Source organism: Zingiber officinale, chromosome 11B, assembly GCF_018446385.1.
Source record: "Zingiber officinale cultivar Zhangliang chromosome 11B, Zo_v1.1, whole genome shotgun sequence".
Taxonomy (NCBI): domain Eukaryota; kingdom Viridiplantae; phylum Streptophyta; class Magnoliopsida; order Zingiberales; family Zingiberaceae; genus Zingiber; species Zingiber officinale.
The window spans coordinates 77,489,697-77,508,713 of NC_056007.1; the positions used below are offsets into that span (position 1 = coordinate 77,489,697).

At 35.6% G+C, this 19,017-nt stretch overlaps 3 protein-coding genes across 3 annotated transcripts; 2 read left to right on the forward strand and 1 right to left on the reverse strand.

The window, feature by feature from the left end:
* Positions 1-754: 754 nt before the first annotated feature.
* LOC122035067 (50S ribosomal protein L15, chloroplastic-like) lies at positions 755-3,661 on the reverse strand. Its single transcript, XM_042594441.1, has 4 exons — positions 3,504-3,661; positions 3,077-3,428; positions 2,033-2,184; positions 755-1,143 (listed from the first exon to the last, which is right to left on the reverse strand). The coding sequence occupies exons 1-4, from the start codon at positions 3,576-3,578 to the stop codon at positions 916-918; spliced, it is 807 nt and encodes a 268-aa protein (XP_042450375.1). The 5' UTR covers positions 3,579-3,661; the 3' UTR covers positions 755-915.
* A 317-nt stretch (positions 3,662-3,978) lies between these two features.
* Positions 3,979-16,257, forward strand: LOC122034268 (protein CASP-like). Its single transcript, XM_042593444.1, has 19 exons — positions 3,979-4,171; positions 6,411-6,521; positions 6,914-7,092; positions 7,323-7,472; positions 8,765-8,853; positions 9,161-9,270; positions 9,395-9,489; positions 10,617-10,672; positions 11,133-11,294; positions 11,538-11,631; positions 12,777-12,905; positions 13,094-13,213; positions 13,414-13,491; positions 13,856-13,963; positions 14,045-14,176; positions 14,264-14,362; positions 15,549-15,628; positions 15,833-15,925; positions 16,005-16,257. The coding sequence occupies exons 1-19, from the start codon at positions 4,087-4,089 to the stop codon at positions 16,051-16,053; spliced, it is 2,019 nt and encodes a 672-aa protein (XP_042449378.1). The 5' UTR covers positions 3,979-4,086; the 3' UTR covers positions 16,054-16,257.
* Positions 16,258-17,298: 1,041 nt separating this feature from the next.
* Positions 17,299-18,888, forward strand: LOC122035162. Its single transcript, XM_042594558.1, has 2 exons — positions 17,299-17,736; positions 18,140-18,888. The coding sequence occupies exons 1-2, from the start codon at positions 17,350-17,352 to the stop codon at positions 18,638-18,640; spliced, it is 888 nt and encodes a 295-aa protein (XP_042450492.1). The 5' UTR covers positions 17,299-17,349; the 3' UTR covers positions 18,641-18,888.
* The last annotated feature ends 129 nt before the right edge of the window (positions 18,889-19,017 follow it).

The window sequence follows — 19,017 nt, forward strand, 5'->3', positions numbered from 1 at the left end:
ATTGCTGAAATTACTATTAACATGGTTATTCTACTTGTAATGAAAGTGTTTCTCTTTTTGACATAGTTTACCTTTTTTTGATGTTTGAATTTGTATCCTATGTTAGCATGCAGCTTTGTTGGTTTGTGAATCAAAAATCAATTGATGTTTGAATTTGTAACCTATGTTAACATGGAGCTTTATTGGTTTGAAAACATCAATGCTAGAGTGGCCTTGTGTGCCTGTATTTGTTTTCTTCTTTTTTTATCCAACTCTTTATTGTTTAATCTACAAGTTGAAATCAGGCTATCAAACTGAATTTGATTTCTCAAAGTTATGAAAAAACTGGACGTGAAATCCGACTCTTTTTTGTGTGTGCCTGTACTTGATTTCCCAAGTATTTGATTCTTGAACGGTTCCCATCCATTCTCTTTCGGTTGCAGTTTTGTGTATTCCAAACTGTAAGCTTTGGGTCTCTGAGCTTTTTGAGTCACTGGCCATATCATTTCATTTCACGAGATGTGGAACCATCTCTACTTCCCTATCTTCGCTGCGACCAAGTTGCACGAAGGAGCCGGCGGCAGTTGCTTGGCAGAGTCTAAGTTGAAGGGGGAAGCAGACGAATATGAGATCATGAGAATTTGAAGGGTCGCCTTATGGTGCATGCAGGATTTGGAGAGCAGCAGGCCGACCATGGGAGAAGTTGTGTGGCACCGCGAAGGAGCCTTGAACGTTGCTTTACCACCAACTCCAAGTCTGCTCAAAAACATGAATGTGTGCGATGAAACAGACGAAGAGGACATGTCCTCCAGCGTCTGGTGATGAAATATGAGCAGTGTGATAAATTTAGATGAATAATCCACATCATCTGTGACAAACATTGAAAGTGCCAAGGGGAAAAAAAGGCTGTATGACCAGCAAAAGTAGCCATGCGCCTCAAGCAGAAGCACCATCGTTGCTACCAACTTGAGCTGCTGCTCTCTTCTTGGCAAAGTACTCCTCTGCGCGTGCTAGATTTTTGGCTACTGATGGTTTTACCCACTTCTTCCGACCTGGTAACACAGTAAGAGTGCAACCAGCAGCTTCAAGCTTTTCTTTGGCAGCGGCCGAGAAGGCCCGTGCCTTGATGTTCACCTTAACTGACAAATCCCCATCTGCCAGAACCTATAGCGAAGCAGACAATCGTAAATAACAAGCTTACGACACACGGTATGCTGAGAAACCAAGAATTGGGAGAAGTTTACTTGAAGGGTTCCAGATCAGGCGAAATAGATCTGCCCCAGCTTAGAAGTTGGGCAAGGATCAAAGAACAAAGGGAACAAAAATTTAAACATGGACATATTGGAACTTCAATGATTGTACGTGGAATGACATTAGAAACAAACAAAAACAATGTGCTTGCTAGCAGAACTTTAAGAATCCAAGAAGTAGGTTAAAGACCATTGAATATAGATCATTGTTGGTCAATTAGCAAATTATGTAGAAGGTAACAAATAGCAATTGGTGCTTATTTCCTCAAAATCATGATGTGACACTTTTAAGATGGTATAAACATACACTTAGACGATGAATAAATGCTTCAGTTACTGAATGTGAAATTATAACGAGGAAAATGAAAACAAAAAAAAAATCATTAGCAACAATTAAGTAAGATAAAATTTATTTAAATATAAATGATAATATAATAGGGAATAGAACCTAATGTGTAGAAGGATCCTTATAGTGGGATAAAACTTGATTATTGTAACTATACCGACTAGATTAGACCCATGCATCTATCTCGAATTAAGACCAGTGTAGATCATTCAAAGCACCAAATCGCCAAAATTTACATGACCTTCAACTTTATTCTAAAGTAGAATGTAAGGTAATTGAGGATTAAATCCAGAATTTATGGAATCTTATTTATTAAATTCTTTATAGATTCAGAACATGGAGGGTAGCATGAAAAAACCTAATATTCTACAGAAGATACCTTTTTTTAGTGAAGATATAGTTTGCAAGGGAATATCATAAAACATAAAGAAGGATGGGAAGCAAGCAATCTCAATACCTTTAATGGCAATCGCCTTTCCCTGCCTGATGGGTTAATCAAGCCCTTTGCTTTCAAGGATTCCAACGAAACTTCATCACCTTCATTAAATCCAGCATCTTCAATGTCTTTTAAGTTGACTGGCACAAACTTTGGTAAACCAGCATGCATGCCTACATAGATTAGTAAACAAATGTCATACATAAAGCTAATCCATCAAGAACTTCAAAAGGAAAAAAGGTTAGCCAAATAATCTAGGGGTTTATTAGGTCAACATGTAAGGTAACCATGTGTTCCAAAAGCGTTTACTACAAATTAACATAGTTTATAGATTCTTGGTCTAACATCTATATCAGCAAAGTAGAAATAAGCTTGAACTTGGCACCCAATTGCAGTTAGAACACAAGACAAAGATGAAATGGCTTAAGTTGATTTGCCGCATATGGTTGATTACAATGAAATCAAACGAAACACACACTCACACAAGCAATATATAATTCAAACTAATGAAACAGTGTTAGTGCAGAAGGGAAAAACCACTGGGTTTAGATTGCTTAAAAGTACCCTACTTTTGTGCACAAAACTTGACAAATGGCTAAGAAAAAGAACCAAATGCTTTAGCCAATAGCATAGAGCAAAGACTCTAACTAATCGATCAGCACATGGAATTTGCATGGTGCAGAATGGTGGGCGATGAGAATCGAAAAGAATAAACTTAGCACGAAACAAAATGCTTAAATGAGCTATATTTAGCACAAATGCAAAAGAAAACACAGGACGACAAGTTGCAAATCACATTTGCAAACCTACAGCGCTTAAGTGGGTGGAATAAGGTCAAATACTCGAGGGCACGCCAAAATATGCCTGTTATTTGTGGTAGTTAGGGCTCCGATTTCAAACACTATTTTCCTTCTCAACAAGTAGTAGAGGAAGTTGATATCTTGTCGTCCGACTAAAAGATCAACTCGTCGTCCACAAGTCAATAGCAAAGAACTCTCAAGCAATCTCTTATACTAAAATTAAGGGTTAGTATGAAATAGCAATTCCATTCCAATAATTCTGTACCTCCAGCGATACCACGAAGCTTAGGAATGCGCCGGTAGAGTGGCATTTGCCCTCCTTCGAAACCCTTACGGACGCCTGGCCCCGACCGCGACTTCTGGCCCCGCATACCGAATCCGCAACTGTTCCCCTGCCCTGCGGCGATACCCCTGCCCTTCCTCTTGTTTCTCTTCCTTGATCCTGGTTGAGGACCCAGGTTATCAAGCCGGAATCGGTTTGCGGTCCCGGAAGACGAAGGAGCGGAATCGGCGGCACAGATCACTGCAATTGGATGCCCCCCAGTACGAAGAACAAGGCGAGACTTTGACGATGAAATCGGACAGGATACCGAGGGAAGTAGAGTCTTTATGCTTCCCTGCAATAAAAGAGGCAAAAATGGAGACGAATTGAGAGAAGCAACTATGTGAGGCAAAATCTAGAGAGAGAGAACCTTGAAAGGGAGAGATGGAAAGCGGAGGAGAGGAGTCGTGGGCGTCGCCGCGGAGAGGGATAGGAGGGCAGCCATTGATGACCGGGGTAGTGGAATGAACGAGGAGGCGGTCCAAGAAAGAAGAAGTGAGTGGATGAAAAGAGATCGGGATATAGAGAGAGAGGGGCTCCATTGTAAGACATAAAATATGAAAGGGCTATATGGAAAATGAACTTGATAACACACCCCCTATGGTTCAGCTCTATGTCGCTGTCACGTGATCATGATCACGTGACACAGTTGCATTTTGTAGCGACTTGATCGAGTGGATTCAAATCCACGTTTGATTCGAACCGCTTGAATCAAACTGCTTCATCTAATGAACCGATTTAACGAAGTTGAATCGCAGCCGTCCATTGATGCAGTTCGCAGTCACGCGAACTCCTCGAGTCGGTGGCCGGTTTACTCCGGCTCCCCCTAATTCTTTAGTCCTCCTGCCCCCTCGCCCCGTTAATTAGAATCGAAGCTTAAGCGAGGTGCGAGAGCTCGAGTCTCAGATCTGATCTCTGCGTCACCACCTTCGACACCGCCACCGGCATCGTTCATGGAGGCGAGTCAATCCGGTCCCGAGAGAGACAGAGGCAGCGGTTTGCCGTCGTCTATCAACGTTGTCTGCAGCTTCTGGAGAGGTACCTCTCGCTCTCTCCATTTGCTCCCCCTCGTGGCAATTTGCTTTTAAATTGGCGATAGAGTTATTTTCGTTTTGATGATTTATTCCTGTTGAAAATCTATCCGATCGGTGACTCGCAATGCGAAACGCCTTATGCTATCAATGAGGACAGTAGCAGGGTTTTATTTTGAAACTTAATACGATCGTTTGTGTTCATGTTGTGCTTTTGTAATCAGGAATTTTGTTTGATTTCTTTGAAGATAATTGCTTAACAAGAACAATGCTTAGTACAATCACTAACGCTGTCATTCTTAGATTTGTTTGGCGGTTCCAATATAATTTCACTTCTTTCATTGTATCAGTTTAAGGATGTCTCAGCATAACTAAGGTGTTTCTCGACCAAGTAGATCCTGCTACTTTGTGCGTTCTGTTGAAGGAAGAGGAACATTTAATGATTGATTTCCCCCCACCTTAGTGAGGGGTCACACCAACCCACCTTGATTGGGCTGCTTCAATCCATTTGCATCATCCTCAGGGATGAGAAGTAAATTGAAATCTGAAACCCGGGTGGCTGTAGAAGAGGAGATTTTTATGCTCCACCACATTTTTGCCCCGATTGCCTTGCTTGAAATCCATTTTTTTATGTTCTATCCCATTTTTTCCCTATTTGCCTTGCATGAAATTCAAACAATGTTTTATTTCTAATTAGTGTTTTTATTAGGAATTAATATAATATCAAATGCAGAAATGATAAAGGAGGAAATGGGAGAGAATGAAGATATTTCTTTAAATTGTTACGGTTAGACTTCTTAAGAATTGAACATGAATATGATATTTGGTATATGGGCACTTGGCATAGAATCTACTGCTGAACTGATGAAATACACACTAGTAAAGGAGCTGCCTTACATTTCATTAATCCTAGTAAGTATATCTTTAACACATCATTTTCCCATACTAAAAAAACTTGATTCTGACCAGCTCAAGTTGATATATAGTTGTGATGTTTAATTTGATCTGAAATTCTAAGTATAAATCACAGTTAGAATTACAAATGTTCTATGAAATCTTCTAATTTAACTTTCCAAAGCTTTGATGGAATCATGCCAAGTTCTTTGAGCAGTGATTGTTTACATATCTTAAATTGATGGTAGGCACAAAGAGAATCTGACCATTTAAATGTAATTTTTATAAGTGATGTTGGTCAGTTGGAAACGTGACTTGTCTGTACAAGACAAACCATGCTTTAATAGCAGATGGAAGGATATCATCCTTTTCTTGTCTCAAGGATTGATTGTTGACAGATTGCATTGAAGTAATGGAAAGTGCAAAGGGATCTCATGAAGGTGTTTGTTCAAGGATACTTTCTTGAAAAGTAATAAAGCACTATGAAGAAAAAGAAAAGAAAAGGAGCTTGATGTAAGGAGTTTGGAGTGAAAAAACATAGAACTAGGATTAGGAAGAAGTAGAGGAAGGAGCAAACTAGAACCAAGAAGAGAAGAGGAAGAGGGAGAAAGCAGAGGAAGTAGATATGGTAATAGTACTTTTCTATATATCAGGAAGGAGATGGAAAAGAATGGATATATAATAATTCTTTAAATTCTAACAAGTCGACTGCTTTAAACATTACACATGATGCCGACATACAGCCATGTAACATAGAAACTTCCCACTATTAATAGATAGCAATGGAAAGACCCTAAATTACATGAATTACTAAAAGTCCTAGTAATTAATTAAATTTCTCATACCTCATGGCGTTGAGCGTTCAATACAATGAAATAATTATTAATTAAAAGTGCCCGATTTCCCTTGCTTTCTATAAAACATGGTTTTCCAGAATTTAGGATTGACCTTGTATCCTATTTTTTATTTAACAACCATCACTTTTATAATTGTCAATTTTTGCTTCAAAAAATAGATGGTTATTCTATGTGAAATGACAACTGGTCTCTCTTAAGTCTTGATTAACTGTTTGGTCACTGTTGTTAAACCAATATATTTTTGAAATGTTGAAATATTTTGTGCTCATCTCAAACTTTCTTTCAATTATGGCCATTGCTTACAAATTATATAATGCAATAATGTAAGAATAATGCATTTGCATATATACTTTTGAAGTTTTCTTCTAAGCTGTTTGTAGTTTTATTGTGGCTACTTTTCTTTTGATAGCTAGCTCTGTGTTCTATTTTTCTAGGTAATTTTGAGACTGAAAGTTGAGTTTTTATCTGCCTATGTGGCATAATATTTCGTGACAGATTTTGATCTAGAAAAGGAAAGAAGTGGGCTTGATGAACAAGGGCTAAAGATTGCTGAAAACCAGGAAGTTAGTCAGAAGAATAGACGGAAGCTTGCTGAGAGTACTCGTGGTATACTATATATCAAACCAATTATTTGTATTTACTTGAGCATTGTAATATGTTCCTGCCATATGTGTAATGCTGCAACTGCAAGCATTGTGGCAGAGAATGTTATGCATGTTCTTAGCATCTGGTTGGTCTAGCATAGTGGTTAGTAAGATAAGCTTTCGCTATGAAAAATAAAAAAAATATATGTGCTTTTAATTTCTGAATTATGTACCATTGCATCTTATCACGGTCTTTTCTTCTTTATGATGAAACGTTGAGGGTGGCTACCCTTGACTTTAAGTTCTTTGTCAAAGAACAGTTTTGTAGTAACAAAACTTTGACTTGGGAAAATTTTCTAGTTTCTGATACTTATCTATGCCATATATGCATATTTTTTTTGGTTTGATTTACAGATTTTAAGAAAGCATCTGCAGATGATAAGCTGAATTTGTTTAACTCCTTGCTTAAGAGTTATCAAGAAGAAGTTGACAATCTAACAAAGAGGGCAAAATTTGGTGAAAATTCATTCCTTAACATTTATCAGAAACTTTATGAAGCTCCAGATCCTTATCCAGCTCTTGCATCTATTGCTGTAAGCTCCTTTTTCATCAATGACTCTGATGTTCTGTCATCTTTCTTCTTTGATAGCCTTTGCATTCACTTCATGTCCTTGTTTTTTTCTGATAGCATAAGCTTACTTCCTTAGGAAATCATGTCATGTAACTTCTACATCTCTGGATCATATACTGGCTGAAACATTGTAGTTCACTTGCAACCTATTCTATTGTTCATGACAGTCTTGGTTATATTACTTTTTATTAGGATCAAGACCAAAAGTTGTTAGAAATAGAGTCTGAGAATCGAAAAATGAAGCTTGAACTTGAAGAATATCGATCTGAAGCTACTCATTTGAGGAACCAACAAGCTACAATTAGAAGACTTGAGGAGAGAAATCGCCAATTAGAGCAACAGGTTAGCACAATTGCATTACCTTGCATAGTTTCTGCATTTCCTTTCTTGTTTAGCAGTTGTTTGTTTCTTGCTAAGATTTTCTTTTTGTTTTATTCATCTGTTTGTGTTTTAATAGCACGATTGAGTTAGTTTATCACTTTATTGTGTAGCTTAAGTTCAAATATAATCAACAATGTAGAAGAGGAATTATTTAATCCTTAGTCACTACAAGCCAGGACACCCATAGGCAACTAGCTCAACTAGTTTATAGTTATGAATTTTTATTTCTGTAGATATACTTTAAGTTAATATTGAGGATGAGGATAAGTTTGATAGAAATTTGGATTGCCATTGTTGCATTATGCACTTGATGAACTACACAAGGTTTAGAGGTCGACCTATCAATTTACTAGTCTTAACCAAATCCAGTGCATAGTTGAATATGGAACTGATCTGCACTTCAATTGACTTGATTATAGAGATGGATTCTATCAAGGCTTTAAAAGGCATTTCGAAGTAGCAAGTGATTGGCCCATTGCATGGTGCAACATAGAGAATTTATTTTAGGGTGTTTGTGGTTGGTACTAAAAATATTTGTATTGATAAAAATGGTTAGCATACATCCAACAAATATACAAATTGTCATCTGGTCCAATAATCGACATAAAAGATGTCAGTCATATAATATATAACTCAATAACAATGTAGAATAGGTTATGTTTTAAATTTTATGTTTGTAATTATTATGTGAATTGATTATCACTTGCAAAACAAATATTCAACACTTAAAAATTATGTGCTACCCTTTCAAAAACTTACTTTAGTATTTCAAATTCAATTTCTCTTCTTTAGTGGAGAAAGATCATCACAAATGTTCATACTTCTTATTAAGTTCTTGATCATCAGGTCATACTACTTTTCACTGCATAGACAACCCCCTATCTCACAAGAAACACCAACTTGCTTCACCTTGCTATCCAAATGCCTAAATGGATTGCATATTGTATATGCACTTGAATCCCTAGTCTAAAACTCCTAGGAGGTCAAAGAAAGCTACTTTTTAAAACATTAACTTCTTTTATGGCATATGATTTAGTATCATCATCATCTAGATGCATTTATCTCAACTATTTAGGCTGTGTACGTGGACACATTCTCCCACATTGCTCTTTGTAAAGCTATATCACAATAAATAAATAAATAAATCAAACCAATTTTTTGTGATGTTTATCTCATACACCTTACAGCTTCCACTTTATACAACCTGATGATTTTTGTATCTTGTACATATTTTTGTTCCTTTGAATTTTTAGATGGAAGAAAAAGTAAGAGAGATTGTTGAAATTAAGCAACGCAGTCTGGCTGAAGAAAATCAGAAAACTCTAGAAGTCCTCAAAGAAAGGTACTTATGCTGATAATTACTTTGAAAACTCAACATGCTATCCTGTTATATTTCTCAAACTTGGGTATGAATATCCAACACAGACATGGATCTAAATGTCCAACATAGTTGTTTCCAAATATTTTTGCATATTCTGAATGGCATGCTAGTGTTCTGATTGGAGTGTCAGTTTGAGTTGATGCTGGAGTATGGGATGTCCTAATCCAGACAAAAGAAGATAAATGAAATGTCCAAATACCAAAAATGTCTCATGGTTTTACTAGATTTAGTCTTGACCACTTCATTATCCTATCTTTGTTTTTTTCAGGGAACTCTTGATGCAGGATCAACTAAGGCAGGCCAAGGAAAGCGTGATCAATATGCAGAAATTGCATGAGATTGCTCAAAGCCAGTTGTTTGAACTTCGCACTCAATCAGGTAGCATGTTTACAATTACCTCTATTTTTTCTAGGGACCTAGATGATTTCTGCAACAAATGTAGATGTAGCTGTCAGTTACATGTAAGATCCCAGAAGTCATATTAACTTCAGTTCTTCTGTAGAGGAAGAAAGTGCTGCGAAGGAAGCTGAGGTAAATCTCTTAATGGATGAAGTTGAACGTGCTCAAACTCGGCTACTTAGTCTGGAGAGGGAGAAGGTTACAATTTCTTCATTGCTTATTTTCATTCTATTCCAATTGCGTCATATTGAGTTTGCTTGAGTATGTAATGCTTCTGTGTCTTTGATGATTTATTTAAAAAAAATCTAGCTTTTATGTGGCTTTTTATGCTTATGAAGACTTATTTCTTCTCCTGTATGCTAGTGCTTGCTGTGTCTCGGTTGTAGCTTGATATTCCAATTAGATACCATCGTCATCATCGTGTCTATTTGTCTTAACTCTTTAGAGTAAAAAAGGCTACATTAATTTTATCCCTCCATCGAACTCTTTGCACGGCTAAATCACTAGTCTCTAGTGTTTAAATCAATTAAAATCCTTTTTTTCATCCATTAACTAGGTTTTCCATTGGCCTTTCTCTACACCTTACACCTTCCAATATAATTGGTTCAGTTTAGAATCTATTGGTAAAGTTGTTGCCATGTGACCAAAAGGTCACGGGTTCGAATCCTGGAAACAGCCTCTTGCAAAAAGCAGGGTAAGACTGCGTACAATGGATCCTTCTCCGGGACCCCGCATGGCGGAAGCTTCGTGCACTGGGCTGTCCTTTTTTTTAGTTTAGAATCTATTGGTCTCCTTCTATCATGTTTGCACTATCTCCACTTATTTTATCATTTATTGGAGCTAAACTAAATTTCTGCCTGGAAATAGTATTTTTTATATCCATTCTCCAACTACAGAAAAGCAAGTTTTTTTTTAGGTTGACCACACAAATTTCCTTAGTTGCTCTTTGTAGCTTAATTTTCAGGATGACATATTGAAGAATCAATGACAACAACAGCCTAGCTGTATTGTTCCAACATTTTGGAGTCAGCCTTGTCTAAGGCAAGAACTCATTGAAATATCTTTTTCTATATATTCATGAGTGATAGCACCATGAGATCCTATTGAACTCCTTGTATATTGCCTTGCTTAGTTACCAAACTTGGAGTTCACTTTTGAATTTTTCTCCCTCTTTTCAAGATGAAGCTTGTGTACAGAGATTTTCAGTTTATTTGTATTTCTTATATTCTCTGTATTACTATTCCTATAATCTCTGTATCACTTATTTATTTTTGATTTTTTCTGCCAAGTTACTTTATAGTATTTTACCGTTACTTTTTGTGCAGGGACTTCTGCGTTCCCAGGTGCAATCAACAGACGAAATCAATGAAGACAAGAAAAGGTTTTATACTCTATTTATTACAAAATAGACAAAGATTTCTGTACCAATCAGTACAAAGATAACAATTGAAAGCTGATTAATAAGTCCTAGACTATTTGGTTGAGGTCAAGTGTTCATTGCAGCATTTACAATGTTTCATTAATGTTCAAGCTACATAGTAAATTGCATGCTTAGATGTTAAGCCTACCTAGGGCTAGACTGATCTTTGATCTTTAGTTTTTTTATATTTCATTCCTCTATTTTGTAATACCTTTTATGTGTAGATGAAGATCTATAGAACTTTTTAGTGGTATATTAAAAACATTTTGTTCAATTCATTTTTAAATTCCTTGACGTTTGCAATTGTTGCACCCATTTCATAATTGATGAAATTAATTGTTTTGTTTAAAGCAAATTCTTATCAGATGTTGTCATTTCCCCTGGTTGCTATTCAATTCTTTTTTTAATGCATCTGTTGTAGTGATGTGGAGATGAACATTATGTTGGAGAGCTCCTTGAATGCAAAGGAGAAAATAATCTCTGAGTTGAATATGGAGCTTCATAACATGGAATCCACATTATTAAACGAGAGGGAGCAGCATTTGAATGAGATAAAGAAGTTGAATGCACTAATCAATGAAAAGGTTTCAGTTCTTTGTTTATACCTAATTTTTTATACGATAACTTATATGAAGTATAAGTTGCAACATTTTGGCATTTGAGATGACCAACAATTATAGTTCAATTAAAATTTTATCACAATTTCTCGGCACAACAATATGATCTTGGACATGTTTAAAGCTATCACATCCTTTATTAACACAATTAGATTTGATAAAATAGCAATGCTTACAGTTCCTAATCTCTATATCTCTATTTTCTTGCTGGATAGTGCTCTTTTGGAGATAAGAAGAGAACTTCAAGAAAGACCAACCACAAGATTAGTTGATGATCTGCGTAAAAAAGTTAAAATTCTTCAGGTCCATAAAATGCAATTGACCATTGGATTCACCTTCCTAACATTTGTACACATGCATTCTTCTTTTGGATTCCTTTATACTGTTTGATATTGCATACTCAAGAGCCATGCTTAAACAATTTTGCAATATAACTATACTTTTGAAGATCCACTTAGGTATTTAGCCAGTAGTTGTTTCAGTTCATCTACATTCTTCCTTTCTTTATTCTTAGTAGTTGGTTCCTACTTGATGATGTATTTAGCCATGCTTTGCTCCCAGTTTAATTATTCAGTGAGATAATTTAACATACTTGTAGTTTGTCCATTGGAGGATTTTTGATGGTATGGTTCAATGCTAAAAATTTCACTTATTATATTAAGTGTACATATGGTGCTATTCTATACCAATGCAACAGTCATTTCAAAGGTCCATTTTCAATGCTTTGCTCTCAAGTTGTTTCGGTTAGTAATGATCCTAAAGATAACCTTTTATTCTTACAAGACTGTTCCAGATAGCCTGTGTCACAATATTATTTACAATTTGCCCTTATCATGACTATTTCAGAGATATAATTTAACATAATTACAATTTATTAAGTCACAGTCCTACTTGAGTGAACTAACAGGCACAATGCATTCAGCAATAGAATTTGGTTTCTCCAGAAAAAGTTGAAACAAATGCATTAGCTTGTTCGTTGATATAGGATATGGTCAGTAATGAATTAAGTCAGCTGAACTCTTTTCAACAAAATTTTAAGCTAGTGAATAGAAGAGCAAGCTTGAGTTTCTTTTACCTGACAAATTGGCCATAAGAAAATTTTGCCTCGTGATAAGTATTGATAAAAGCCTTGACATTTATCGCTTAAGCTGGATTGCATCATGTAACTGGATTTTATATACACAATTAATATTTGATTTCTGTGTAGTAGAGCTCTCTTTAAAATTATGACCATATTTCATTCTTTTTATCAGACTGGAAAAGTGGGAAAGCTGAATGTTTGTGATCTTATTTTAGTGTGAATTACTTAGATTGAGCAAAAGATTTTCTTCTCTATTTCACCACCTCTGAAATAACTCCGCTAGTGGATGCAATTATCTTCTTTTGAATTTCAGATATATGTTATGTCTGTTATAAAAAATTTCACATCTCTTAATTTTTTTCTTCAGGCAGTTGGATATAATTCCATTGAAGCTGAAGATTGGGAACTAGCTAGTACTGGTGAAGAGATGAGCAAGCTTGAGTCTCTTTTACTTGACAAAAACCGCAAGATGGAGCATGAGCTAACACAATTGAAGGTCTGAAGTGGCATTCGTATATTTAATTCATAGTATTTGTTCTGGTGAATGTTTATCTTGATGAATCTAACAGTTAAAAACATCATATTATTTTTTTGCTCTTTGTTTGGTGCTTTCTAGTTTTGAGTTTTTCTACTCGTTGTTTATGCTAAATTTAGTACCTTCTGTTAAAAAAAAAATGTTCTAAGGTCAAAATATCAGAGAAAACTAGTATTCTAGAAGCTGCTGAAGCTAAGATTGCAGAACTTACTGCCAAGGTGGATGAACAACAAAAGCTTATTACAAAACTGGAAGATGATATTTTAAAGGTAAAATGGCTTTTGGATCTGCAAGTGCCCTTATACTGTTCTTGTTATTCTTTTTAAATTAGCTTATTTTCTAGACCTAGATTTCTATAAGTTATTTCTAGATTTTATTTATTTAGTAACATGGTGAAATTTCTGAGTATTATATGTTATTTTTTACTAAAATTGTATTTGACATTTTTTTGTAAAAAAAATTGTTGCAGGGTTATAACTCTACGGAACGAAGAGGATCACTTAATGATTGGGATATTCAGGAAGTTGGCTCAAATGATGTATCTGAGGTGATTTTCCAGTATGTCTTAGCAGTTGACTTGATATCAAATCACTATAGCCTTTTTTTCTTTGGATGCTTTTTATATATAAACTGGAAATTATCTTTATGGCTTACCTATTCTGTCCTTCATGGTCTGGAAGTTTTGACTTTTATTTGAGTATATCTTACTAGGCTCTACTCAATTATTTTATCTCTGGCCTGGGGATTTTAACTCATATGCATATCTTGTTATGAGTGAAAAAGAATATCGTGTTGATGTTTTTTTAAAGAGATAACTATTGATTGTAATGTTATTCTGTCCTAGTGAATATGTAGGAATCAGAATTATTGATTTTGTAATCAATCATTGCTCGTATCATATACCATCTCAGGGTTCAGATCACAGATTCACAGCTTCAGATCAAGACCAAAGTTCGATGCTCAAGGTCATATGCAACCAGCGTGACCGTTTCAGAACACGCTTACGAGCATCAGAAGAGGCATGTGATCTTACAGTACCAAATAGAAATTATGTTTTCTATCGTTGGGTGCTTGCTTCATTATTTTTTATAATGTATCAGGAAGTAAGGCAATTGAAGGAGAAGATGGGGACACTGGTGGTAGAACTGGAAAATACTAAGGCTGATAATGTAAAACTTTATGGCAAGATCCGTTATGTTCAAGACTACAATCTTGAAAAGCGCCCTAAGAAGGTTCTGACACATTTTTCCTTGAGCTTCCAAGTTGTATGTGTATCAGTACCTAGCGGCGACCTTTAATTTTGTTATGTTCTTTTTCAGTTTGCAGAAGACATTGAAACAGGTAATTCTGATGTTGAGTCCAAGTATAAGAAAATGTATGAGGATGATATAAATCCTTTTGCTGCTTTCTCAAAGAAGGTATATATCCCTCATAAAGTGCAAAGTTGTATCAATTGATTAAATTTGCTCCTATTTTGGCTTACCATTTTGCATGAATCAGTGAACATTATCTGTCCCAATGTGTTATAGTCTGCTCAATTTGCTGAAGATTTTTGTCAGCCCTGTTTTCAGGACAATAGTTGAGTTGTTTGTCTGTTCTCTCGTTAAATGTTAAAAATAGTAGCAAATTTCAATGATTTTCAATGTTTTTACTTTTCATTCCGTGAATAACTTGTGGTTTGTCTTGGTTCATGGGAGAGGATCGATGAGTAATGAAATAGTTATCCTAGAGATTGGAATAGAGTAAGAATCCTAACTAATAGACAAGGAATGGCCATCCCAATACTAAATATCTCTACAAAAACATATTCCTGTCTAGCCAACCCAGTTCAATCGGTCGCTTGTGCTATGTATCAGGTGGCCTGATTGTCTGCTTGTCATGTCAGCTCATTCAGTTGCTCATTTTGCCTAAATTGCCCAATGCATACGACTTGTTCAGATTGCTCGGTTTGTCTCATCTATCAAGCCAATTTGATTGGGTTATCTGGTCTACTGACCTGCTTGACTTGTCATCCAGCTGCTTAGACGGTTTAGCCTACATGACTTACCCGACTTGTTTGCCTCATTCAGTCTAACTTGACTGGTCTGTTTTTCCATGTTTTTCTTAGCTTGTTGGATTACTCCATACCAATCCACTTTTCTTGCCTCACCCATCCTGTCCAATTCCCTCAGTCTGCCTAACCTGCTCAGCTGCACAATTTGCCTGGTTCGGTCAATTCACTTAATCTGCTTGGTTACCTGAATCATCCAGCTGCTCGCTGAAGTTATGTATTCCTTCAAGAATGGACAATCCTTATGCACCATTAGTTATGACTTCGAAATATTTATCACAAGCATGTATATAGTATAAAAGCCCAGGCAGAATCATATTTGGAAGGATTCTTTATTCATTTTAGATTTCTTTATCTACCAATATGACCTTTCCTCAAGTAGAATTTGATTTCAGTGATATAAAATTTAGGTTCATCACTATCTCATCTACTTATTTTGATGAGAGGTGCACCCTCTTATGTGACAGTGGAACTTGGACACTATTGTAATATTATTATGCTAGTTTCATGTCTCACTAACAATCAGGTTTAACCTTCTAGATCTCATGTATCAGGAAAGGGATCAAAGGTACAAGGAGCTTGGCTTACGGGATAAAATTACTCTTAGCAGTGGCCGTTTTCTACTTGGCAACAAGTATGCTCTAACCCTTTTTTTTTTTCGAGCACTTTCTCAATCTGCAAATTAGCTTCATATCCGCCTTATTTTGTTTGCTATTTACTCCTTTTTCATTGTTAACCTTTGACTTCATTGAGAAATATGATATCATTGATTATGCATACTTGAAGATTCAATCTTCCATAATAATAATCTTAGATTAACATGGGTATGCCTTCATAGATATGCCCGGACATTCGTTTTCTTTTACTCCATTGGCTTGCATCTCCTTGTTTTCGCATGTTTATACAGAATGTCAGCTTTGAGCTATCAAAGGTACTATTTCTTCTGCTAGACCTATTTTTCGCCCCTCTATCCTGTTTTAGTTTTATTAATGGTTTATCGGTGTGAGCAGAGCTACACCCGAAGCCATTCTAGATGCTGGTAATCTCACACGAGTTTAGTGGCATCTAAAATCCAAATTCCGGCACTACGACTTGTCTGATGGGAACCAGTTGACTGTGTATTTGAAGGAAAATTATTGTACATAATAATGAGTCTTTCTGATTTTTATTGACCAATTGGTTACTCTTATATCAGACATGCTTTTTGTAAAATAAAGATCAATTGCACTTTTCTGAAAAATATATAATTGATTTTTTCTGATATTCCTTTTTTTTTTTTTGCTGTAGCTGTTTTTTTTGGGGCTTCTCGTGCTACTGTTTGTCACTATACACAGCATAATCGCATGTTTTGGGATTTTAGGGTTTATTTATGGCTATTTTGTACTGTAATATTTTATTTATTTTATCAAAAAGCATTTTATATATATCAATTTTGAGTTTTTTTTACTTTAATCAATATTTTTTTGTTTAATTACCAAGAGATTTTAAAAAATAATGACCATTAATGGTTATATTTTCTCTAAAGCTTTCTTAATGATGTTATAGGTCTAATTGATAATTAACTAGAATTTAATCTGACTTGAAATTTTAGATCAACTTTAAGTCATCACGAGTCAAGTCAATCATTGATATTTAAATTATTATCAATGTATTTACTAATGTCAATACCAAAATTTATATAATTAAAAAATATTTTAAATTGAATAGGATAAATCAATTATGATTAGAACTGATCAATTGGTAATAATACTGATTAAAAGAATCAATTAATGTTTTGTTTTACAAATTGAACCATTAAAATTTTCTATTAAAATTGAATAAATTGAAACGATAAAAAATTAATTAATTTGATTAAAAATTAAAATAATTAATTTTTTAAATAAACATACGTAACAGTCTGTTGCTATGTATATGTTCGATTTAATCAAATTTAAACTTTTAAAATAAACAATTAAATTTAATTAATCAATTTAAAAAATAAAAATTTTGAATTAACTGATCTAAAGTTTTTAAATTTGATAAATTCTCTCGTTTAATTTGATTTAGTTGCTCTTTTACTCACTAAAATTCAGGAAGACTCGGTATTATCACATAAAATTGATTTTCTTTTCTTAATTCTAAATATCAATTGGTATATTTGCCAATTAAATCATTAAAAAAAATCTAGAGTTAAATATATTTATAACAAATTTCTTCAACATATTTGAACCAAATCGTGAGAAAATATCATAATAGTTACAAATATTTGTTAATCAATTGATAGATTTGTTAATCAAATCATAAAGAAAATTAGAGTTAAACATATGTATAACTAATTTTCCGTTTAACAAATATTGGCATCTCTGAGTCCTTGCCATGGCCACCGGGGAGCAGCTTTCCCTCTCCTCGAGCGGCGGCAAGCACCCGAGGTCTTCAGACGATCATTGCGCCGAGGCCTCGTCGAAGCGGCGGAAGCACCATCATCACCATCACCGCTGCCGCCGCCACCGTCATCGAAGCAAGCAGGGATGCGAGATCGGTGAAGATGCTCGGGCTACCTCCCCCGCGGACCATGCGGTGGCGGGTTCCTCCGTTGTGCCTATGCCTGTTGATGACGAGATAGAGGAGGGAGAGATTCTCGAGGAGGACGAGCTTCGACCCGAGATTAATGGAGAGACGGTTGAAGGATTCAAGCTCGGTGGAGGCTCTGACGCTGAATCAGCCGATATTAACTCCTCTGGTGTTGATGCTGACACTAATCCGGTCGGTTTTGTTGAATTTCGCCTCTCTCATACTTTTAATTTTCAAGGTTTTAATTTTGGAGTCAGAATCTCACTCTTTTTCTCCCAGTAATTTAGTCAATTAGCTAATATCTTAGTTTGCGATATGGATGCTGTTAGTCCAGTGAAGTGAAGTGATGTGGAAAACGAACCTAGTTTTACACTTTCATGATATGTACATGCATATGCCATTCTTAATTGCCTTTCATCTGAATTGATGTATGTACAGTAGGGAAGCAATTATCGAGAAGAAAAGCCTTTTTCCCACTAGAAGTGAAAAAACCACCCACTCCTATTGACTATTGCCTTTATCGATTTATTTAATCTCTTAACGATTTTTGAGTTGTACTTTAGGAATTTACTTACCCATGCTGCGATGATTGCAGATCTTGCATGCGTCAAGTGATACTCCATTCACACAAAGTATGAAGGTGTTTGCTCACAATCAGGATGTTCCTAAAACTGATATTTCTAGACGTAGTGGGAGAGCTATATATGATGAAGATACTTTAGCCCTGAAAATTGAGAATGTGCCTTTGATTATCGTGGAGAAAGATATTACATTTCAAGAAAAAGCTAAACAAAGACGACTAAAATCATCAGAGAATGATGTAAATGACGCTAAATTTTATGTAACATCAAAAACTCCTGTTTCTAGAGAACATTCTCATTCAATAAATCCTGGGAAAGAGGATGACTTTGGAAGAAGGTATTCTGACAATGACTCAGAGATGCCTGACTCAAGGGATTATATGGATTCGAGGGATACTTGCAGAAGACAGTCTGATAGTAACAAATGCGTTCCTTCTGAAAGATTGTCCAACAAGTACCATGAAATTGGAAGATCTCCATCTTCCAAAGGATTCCATGATAAAGCATCGAGATAGGTCCAGGTCCTGTGATCACACAGAGAGGCCCTCTTATGAGAAGGTTTTATGACCCTTAGCCAATGATGATGATCTGGTTGATTCAGAAAGAGGTTCAAGGGATGATTCTGAAAGATATAATATGTTCGATAATGATGTTGCTATTAATTGAGCAAGCATTAGAGAACTACAGAATGAAAGAGAGAGTAGCATCACCAGGATACAAGATGACAGGCATAGAAATCAGGACAAAGATAGGCATAGAAATCGGGACAAAGATAGGGAGAGGGAAAGAAGCAGTAGAGGCTCCAGAGATAGGGATAATGGGGACTTGGATAAAAGGACTTGTAAGGAAAGAGTGCGGATTGGAAGTCATAACAGACATGATACTAGAGAGC

Coding starts and splice junctions, on each gene's coding strand:
- LOC122035067 (XM_042594441.1), bottom strand. CDS start 3,578: ATGGCTGCCCTCCTATCCCTCTCCGCGGCGACGCCCACGACTCCTCTC. Junction 3,429..3,503: donor TTCCATCTCTCCCTTTCAAG/GTTCTCTCTCTC, acceptor CTTTTATTGCAG/GGAAGCATAAAGACTCTACT. Junction 1,144..2,032: donor AAAGGCGATTGCCATTAAAG/GTATTGAGATTG, acceptor GCTTCGCTATAG/GTTCTGGCAGATGGGGATTT.
- LOC122034268 (XM_042593444.1), top strand. CDS start 4,087: ATGGAGGCGAGTCAATCCGGTCCCGAGAGAGACAGAGGCAGCGGTTTG. Junction 7,473..8,764: donor ATCGCCAATTAGAGCAACAG/GTTAGCACAATT, acceptor TTGAATTTTTAG/ATGGAAGAAAAAGTAAGAGA. Junction 11,295..11,537: donor AATGCACTAATCAATGAAAA/GGTTTCAGTTCT, acceptor TATTTTCTTGCT/GGATAGTGCTCTTTTGGAGA.
- LOC122035162 (XM_042594558.1), top strand. CDS start 17,350: ATGGCCACCGGGGAGCAGCTTTCCCTCTCCTCGAGCGGCGGCAAGCAC. Junction 17,737..18,139: donor TTGATGCTGACACTAATCCG/GTCGGTTTTGTT, acceptor CGATGATTGCAG/ATCTTGCATGCGTCAAGTGA.